This window comes from Arachis ipaensis, chromosome B4 (assembly GCF_059453495.1).
Source record: "Arachis ipaensis isolate K30076 ecotype BB chromosome B4, ASM5945349v1, whole genome shotgun sequence".
Taxonomy (NCBI): domain Eukaryota; kingdom Viridiplantae; phylum Streptophyta; class Magnoliopsida; order Fabales; family Fabaceae; genus Arachis; species Arachis ipaensis.
In genome coordinates this window covers 143,099,393-143,107,572 of record NC_142439.1, presented here as the reverse complement: position 1 = coordinate 143,107,572, position 8,180 = coordinate 143,099,393, and the positions used below count along the sequence as shown (strand labels likewise).

The following is an 8,180-nucleotide window of genomic DNA, read 5'->3' as shown; positions in this document are numbered from 1 at the left end:
TATAATTGCTGTGTACGTTGATGATTTAAATATCATTGGGATTCCTGAAGAGATTCCAACAATTATAAAAACTCTAAAAGAAGAGTTTGAGATGAAAGATCTTGGAAAGACTAAGTTTTGTCTCGGCCTGCAGATCGAGCATATAAAAGGTGGGATCTTTATTCATCAAACAACATACACAGAAAAGATATTGAAAAGATTTTATATGGATAAGTCACATCCATTAAGTACCCCAATGATCGTAAGATCTTTGGATGTGAAAAAGAATCAATTCCGTCCTAAAGAAGAAATTGAAGATATCATTGGTCCTGAAGTACCATATTTTAGTGCCATTGGAGTGCTAATGTATCTTGCTAATAATACGCGACCTGACATATCATTCGCGGTGAATTTACTAGCAAGGTATAGTTCCTCTCTAACCAGAAGACATTGGAGTGAAATCAAACAAATTTTTCGATATCTTCATGGAACGGTTGATATGGGATTGTTTTATCCCTATGGATCCAAGTCACAACTAGTTGGCTATGCAGATGCCGGATACCTGTCTGATCCACATAAAGGGAGATCTCAAACAGGATACCTATTCACATATGGTGGTACAGCTATATCATGGAGGTCCACGAAACAGACGATTGCTGCAACCTCCTCTAATCATGCCGAAATACTTGCGATACATGAAGCTAGTCGCGAGTGTTTTTGGCTCAGGAGTTTGATCCAATATATTCTATCATCATGTGGACTGATTGATCATATGATAGCTCCAACTGTCCTATTTGAAGATAATAAAGCATGCATTGCTCAACTTAAGGGTGGATACATCAAAGGTGATAGAACAAAGCATATTTCTCCCAAATTCTTCTTCACTCATGATCTTCAAAATCAAGGGACAATTGATGTCCAACAGATTCGCTCGAGTGACAATCTGGCAGATTTATTTACAAAGTCACTTCCAAAATCCTCCTTTGAAAGATTGGTACATGAGATTGGGATGCGCCGATTTCGAAATATTAAATGATGTCGATAAGAGGGGGAGACTGTACTCTTTTTTCCTTGGTCAAGTTTTTTTTCCCATTAGGTTTTTCTTGACAAGGTTTTTAATGAGGCAGTTTCCATCATAAAGGATATTGTACTCTTTTTCCTTCACTAAGGTTTTTTCCCACTGGGTTTTTCTTTAGTAAGGTTTTAATGAGATATAATCCTAAATGGGCATCCAAATGGGGAGTGTTGTGATAAGTATGAAAGCTGAGTTGGATGCCCATTAATGTCTGGGCGGCTCAGCTTCTCAATGGTAAATGGCATTAAAGAAATGTTGAAAAAGTAAAGTATGTTACTATTATAAATAGCAGAATGTTGTTTTACATTCGTACATACAAAAACAACAGCAATATAATAATATTCTCTTTCTTTCTCTTACTATAAACAAATGATATTATCTCTCTCTACTTTTTATACTCTTTTCTATCTTTATATATATATTTATGCAATTCTCTCTCTCTTTATTTTTTATACTCCTTTCTATCTTTGTATATATATACATTACAACATATAATTTTATTATATATATATAAATTATTATTGAGCTAATTATTTTAATTTTAGAATCTTCTATTTATACATCTTTATTTTATATATATCTTTTATTTTACAACATTCTCTTGTTTATTTGCTACCCGATTCGAAATATTCACGAAAGTGCACAACCCACGGAAAGGAATAAGGAAGCCAATTTTTCTAGGAATATGGGTTTGGTGTTGACTGTTGACTCTCTCATATAATGCAACGTACATCAAACTAGGAAAGCTTTTTTGAAATTTGATTTCATGAGTGGAATTCTCTAATTAAAGCACTCAAATTGAAATTGGAGTATTAAGCAAGCGAAAGTATCTCTTATATATTATCACGTAATATTATTAATTTTTTTATTCATAATAAATATTTAAGAAAGAACTAACAATAAATAATTCATAGCTAGTGTGATGAACATAATAAGCTGACTTGTTAAGTCAATAGTTGAAGTCATGAGTGATGTGAGTATAGAGTACGTTGAGTGAGTGGAAGCATTTGGGCCACACTGGACAAGTTATTTATATTAGATTTACTATATATCTTTGGTTTGAATTAGTCTTTGTGGGAATTCGCTGTCCTCATTATGCGTTGATTATATTGTTAATTTGAATCAGTTGGTTATAAAATTGGAAATATGCAACGTATCGTACATAAATTAGCAAGATCTCATGAAAGTAGGAAAGCTTTTTTGAATTTTGATTCCATCATATAAATATATTAAGTAGACTTGTTAAGTGAATAGGTCATAGGAGCATAGACTAAGTTGAGTGAGTGGAAGCATTTGGCCCCACACTTGACAAGTTATGTTATGTCCCCTTCCACACGAGTATGTTGATTGTTGAGTGAGAAATATGATTTGAATCAGTTGGTTATAAATTGGTAATATGTACTTAGCTTGTTGAACACACATATGATATGATACAACAACTTAACTTCAAATATTGTCTGCTTGGAACGATGATGATGAACGGTGTAGTTTATGTGGTGTTGGTGGTGCAGCTACTTGCATGGACCAGCAGTGTAGCGGTGGTGGCAAGTGGGAAGTGCATTGAGAGTGAAAGGCAAGCTCTGCTTTTTCTGAAACGTGGCTTCAATGTCACGGATGATGATGATTGGCTGTCTTCATGGGGAGATGGGGAGCAGCAGAAGGAGTGTTGCAACTGGGAAGGCGTCAAGTGCAGCAATGTAACTGGCCATGTTCTCATGCTTGATCTTCATGCTGATTATTACACTCGTGGATCCATAAGCCCATCACTGGGTGAGTTACATCATTTGAAGTATTTGGACCTTAGTGGTCATCACTTTACTCACACTCCATCCATCCCTCATTTCATTGCCTCTTTAACCTTTTTAACACACCTCAATCTCTCTTCTTGTTCCTTCACTGGAAAGATACCCCCTCAATTGGGAAATCTGCTCTTCCTCGAGTATCTTGATCTTGGAGGGAATGCATTTGATTATTCGCAACGAATCCCTTCTCAATTCTCAAATCTCTCCCATTTAGTGTACCTTGATCTTAGTTTCAATTATCTGGTTGGAGAATTCCCTCTTCAACTCACAAATATGTCATCCTTGACATATTTGGATCTTAGTCATAATAACTTCAATGGAACACTGCCTCCTCAGCTTGGAAACCTCTTATCCTTGGAACATCTTGATCTCAGTGGAAATGCATTCACCGGAACTATTCCTAGTCAATTCAAAAATATTTCCCGTTTGCAGTATCTTGACCTCTCTTTGTTGGACAAAACCGTGCCAATAAATTCTGATTTACAATGGCTGTCTCAACTTTCAACCATGAGGTATCTTTCGCTTCCTTGGGTGAATCTCAGTAGTGCCAGCAATTGGCAACAACAAGTGAGTAGCCTTTCTCATCTTCAATATTTAGACTTGAATGGTTGCAATCTTGTCGATTCTGTGCCCACTTCATCACTTGCATCCCCTGCCAATTTCTCCACTTCTCTCTCATATGTGGATATCTCTTACAACTCTCTAAGGGATGCATCCTTCATATTCCCATGGTTAATGAATTCCACTGGTAGCCTTGTCACTCTCAGAATGAATGATAATGGTTTAACAGGAACCATTCCAGAAACATTCGGGGACTTGAGCTCCCTTGAGGAGTTAAATCTTGCAAATAATGAGCTCAAAGGCCAAATACCTCTATCCTTGTTTCATAGTTGCAATTTGGTAGAACTACACCTATCCAAGAACAAGTTGACAGGGGAGTTTCATGAATATATTCGAGAGTTTTCTCGTTGTGCTCATAAACCCTTAAAATTGTTGGATATGGGATGGAATGAAATTACGGGGATGGTGTCTGACCTCTCTCAGCTTCAATCTTTGGAAGAGTTACGACTTGGTAACAACAGATTAAATGGAAGCATACATGAAGGTATTGGAGAACTATCCAACTTAACTGAGTTAAGCCTTGGAAATAACTTGTTGAAAGGTTTGATATCTGAAACTCATTTCTCAAGACTTTACTATCTTGAGTCTTTGGATTTGTCTCATAATGCATTAGTTTTTAATGTTAGCGACGACTGGGTTCCCCTTTTTAATTTAAGTAACATTTATTTGGCCTGTTGCAAGCTGGGGCCTAACTTTCCAACATGGCTTCATACCCAAACCATGATTGAAAATTTGGATATTTCCTGTGCTGGAATTTCTAGCACTGTTCCTAATTGGTTTTGGGAACCCCTTTCTCAGATGTTGAATTTGAATATTTCTTACAACCGTTTTCGAGGAAAAATTGAAAGCCCAATTCTACCAGCTATTGTTTCTGACCAACCTCGTTCAATTGATTTGAGCTTCAATTTATTTGAAGGCCCAATTCCAGCATTTCTTTCAACTACTTCACAAACTTTTTTGTCTAATAACAGTTTTTCAATTGCAAATCCTCTTTTATGTGCAAACTCGACCAAAAACATGAGATTTATGGATTTGTCAAACAACGACCTTAGAGGAGAACTTTCGGATTGTTGGAGGGGTTTTGAGTCATTGGTAGTCCTAGATTTATCCAATAATCAGTTTTATGGAAACATGCCAAAGTCTCTGGGGTCATTAAGAAATATCCAGTCAATACATTTAGGAGGGAATAATTTTTCAGGAGAGATACCATCATCCTTGCATAATTGCACACAACTACAAATTTTTGATGCTGCACGTAATAAGTTGTCAGGAAGAATACCAAGCTGGATTGGGGATAATATTCCAAAGCTACTTGTACTTAGCTTACATTCCAATAATTTTCATGGTAACATTCCATTAAACATGTGCAATCTCTATGAACTTCGTGTCTTGGACCTCTCTTTAAATATTCTGTCTGGCAGTATACCTAAATGCATAAGTAATCTGTCTGCTATGGCCACTCAAGAAAAATCAAATGCAACCATTACCCATGACTATCATTATGAATATCGCAATGAGTTTAGCCGTGATGACGCTATAAGTGAAGTTTCCGGAGTTTATAATGATAGCGCGTCACTGACATGGAAAGGGAAAATGTCAAAATATGGAAGCACCCTGGGATTGTTGAGAAGTATTGATTTCTCCAGCAACAGGTTAACAGGGGAAATACCAACTGAGATGATGACTCTTATTGGCTTGGTTTCTTTAAATATTTCAAGAAACTTTTTTAGTGGACACATTCCTCCAACTATTGGACAACTGAAGTCAATAGATTTTCTTGATCTATCCAGAAATCATTTGTCAGGAACAATTCCTTCACAGCTTGTTCAGATTGACGATCTCAGTGTTCTTGACTTGTCATACAATGATTTATCCGGAGAAATCCCACTTGGCACGCAACTTCAAACTAGGGATGCATCTGCTTATGCAGGAAATCCAAAACTTTGTGGTGCTCCCCTCAACAATACTTGTCCCATTCATGGTCACCAGATCAGTGAACATGATGCTGATGGTGATGATGATGAACAATTTGTAAGCGAGGGGTTCTACATTGCTATGGCTGCTGGATTTGTTATGGCATTTTGGGGAGTGTGCTTCTCATTGATTTTGAAGAAATCTTGGAGATATGCTTATTTCAAGTTGTTGAGTGATGTCTATGACAACCTCTATGTGTTTACAGCGATCAAGGTGGCCAAATTCAAAAGGATCAGATCTCAAATATGAAGGTATGCACCGTTTCCATTTCTTCTAGTTTTTATTATTGTTGATATAGTTGTTATATTCATAATATTGGTATATCAAAAAAATTAATATCTGCTCTATGCAAATGAAATAAAATATAGTAGTGCTAAAATGTTAAAATGTACTTCTTTATTGTTGAAGTTTTAAATTGGACACACCAAACCGTTTATTATTGTTTTTTAATGGTTAAAACATAGCTTAGTTGATTAATTCCTAGCTAAAACAGTAGCTTACGTATATAATATGGTTAGCATTTTGTTACTCTGAATATGTGCTACCTGTTGCCATTACTGCAAATGGTGAATTTTACTGAACATGAATTCGTGTGATGCAAGGTAGATCTTCATAGTTATCTATTTGAAGTGAGATAAGTGCATAATTCAGTTATTGAGAATAAGTATCATGTTTGGTAAGTATTTACATGTGTTGTAGATTTGTAGGTGCATATTGATGAAGTTTGGAGAGGATGCCTTTTCAGATCACTCTATATTTTCTGATTAGATATTATATATGGGTGAGAAGCTTGGTTTTATATATGGTGGCTATTCCAATAAAGATATTATGAAGTGTCATCATGTGAAGATACTTCATTTTGATCATTGGATGATAGATTGTAGAATTTGATTTTTATTTAAAATAAAAGTGTTACCTTTATTAAAAATGTTGCTAAACAAATAAATTTCACTTTTTAAATAAGAATCATCATGAGAAGATATTTTTAGCATATTTATGGGAGAAGTTGCCTTTATATATTTCATTGCTGCGTGACTCAGTGTCATGAATAAAATATTATTCATGTTTTTCACTTTTTAATTTTTATACATGCATGTTCATCACACGGCCCTTTTATTATTTTTAGGCTTTATATATACATTCTTACATATACAATTGTAATCATGTGAACTTGTTCTTGTGATAATAATATATGTAAATATGTATATGGGATGTGGTTTTATGTTACTTAAATATATATTTGGAAAGTTTTCAAATGTATCTGAGGTGTTTCAGTAATTTTAACCGTTGATTTTAATTAATATATATTATATATCTTAATGCATATATTCTTCCTATATATTTCTGCTCTTTAACACTTTTATATATTTTGAATATTACCTAACATGTAATGATGTCATATCTTTCAGGCAAAAAGAGTACACAGTATATTGAGTTGAAAAGATAGAGCCTTGTTTGTGATACAGCTAGAATCTTCATGCATGTGTATCCATTTGGAAGGAGACCAATAACATTTAGTGATGCAGTTAATATAAGAAAAAAGTTTGTTAATATAATAAGCATTATGTTTGTATATTTTAGCCCTGTTTAGGTTTACTGCTGTGGCTGCAGGGTGGAGTGTGGAAGAGGATGCTTTTTCACATTTCACCTATATTGCATAGTATTTGTTATATGAGTGTGATTGTCAAACTTAACCTTGTTTTATTGCTGTAATTTATTTTCGGGGACGATATTAAGTGTTAGTTATTATGGAAGTGCTTATGGACTCGTGGTAGTTCTGTTTTTTTTTTTTTAATTTCTGCTTACCAAATCTATCAGGCTGAATTACGATGTTTATTTTATAATGAACTATACTTAGTCTACTTAAAAGTTGAAAGTTTAAAATTATTAGTAGGGCCCATATCGAGTAGAATTTAGATTCTACTATAATTTTATTTGCGAGTTTAATTTTTTTTTTTAAATTTAACATTGTTTTATTTGCAAATTGAGAATTTTCAAGATTAGCTCTATTTATACCCTAAAGTTCTACACTCAACTCTATCCAATCTTATATGTAATAAATTAATTTTTTTTCAATCACACACAATATTTAATTATTTCATATTTTATAAATATATTAATTAAAAAATATAAAATTAAGTCCATTAAAATTAAAAGAAACAAAATTATAATAAAATTCATGTTAAAATTTTAAAAGGGAGAAGACATGAGTTAAGTGCAATCTCTATCAATTTTATTATACATGTATAATAATTTTTAATAAATACTATATTATATTAGGAGTACAAATTGATTGAATAATAGGATTAGGTCTAAACTCGCATCCTACCATATCTGCAGCTCAATCTGTTCTGTTCCGTTCTTAACTAGATTTTTACGGTTAGGTTATTAACCGTGTTCGAACAAATTAGATTGAATTGGACACCCATAAATAAGGTTAGTATTATGAGTTCAATTTACCATGAAGTCATATAAATAACCGTTAAAAATGAATTTATCGAGAGAAAAATACTTTAAATAGGATTTGATTAAAGAATAAGAATATTGTTTAAAGGGAATAAATAAAAAAATATTTAATTTTTAATGCATTGAATGTATAAAAAAAATTTGAAAAAATGAATATTTGTTTTATATTTTCTTTATTTTTCTGTAATATCTTTAAGTAGTCTTTTTAAGGCATAGCAACAACCTTTAAAATATTATGCTGTCAGGCGTCAGCACTAAGCTAT

At 33.5% G+C, this 8,180-nt stretch overlaps 1 protein-coding gene across 2 annotated transcripts; it reads left to right on the top strand.

The window, feature by feature from the left end:
* Positions 1-2,423: 2,423 nt before the first annotated feature.
* LOC107637316 (receptor-like protein EIX1) lies at positions 2,424-7,243 on the top strand. 2 transcript variants are annotated; one of them, XM_016340744.3, is made up of 2 exons: positions 2,424-5,702; positions 6,861-7,243. In XM_016340744.3, exon 1 carries the CDS (start codon positions 2,482-2,484, stop codon positions 5,698-5,700), a length of 3,219 nt encoding a protein of 1,072 aa, XP_016196230.2. In that variant the 5' UTR covers positions 2,424-2,481; the 3' UTR covers positions 5,701-5,702; positions 6,861-7,243. The 2 variants fall into 2 exon arrangements, with proteins under 2 accessions (XP_016196230.2, XP_020977705.1); XM_021122046.2 differs by lacking the exon at positions 6,861-7,243 and adding an exon at positions 6,151-6,440.
* The last annotated feature ends 937 nt before the right edge of the window (positions 7,244-8,180 follow it).

Bases quoted from the DNA above. Each gene is read 5' to 3' on its own strand.
- LOC107637316 (XM_016340744.3), top strand. From the start codon at position 2,482: ATGATACAACAACTTAACTTCAAATATTGTCTGCTTGGAACGATGATG.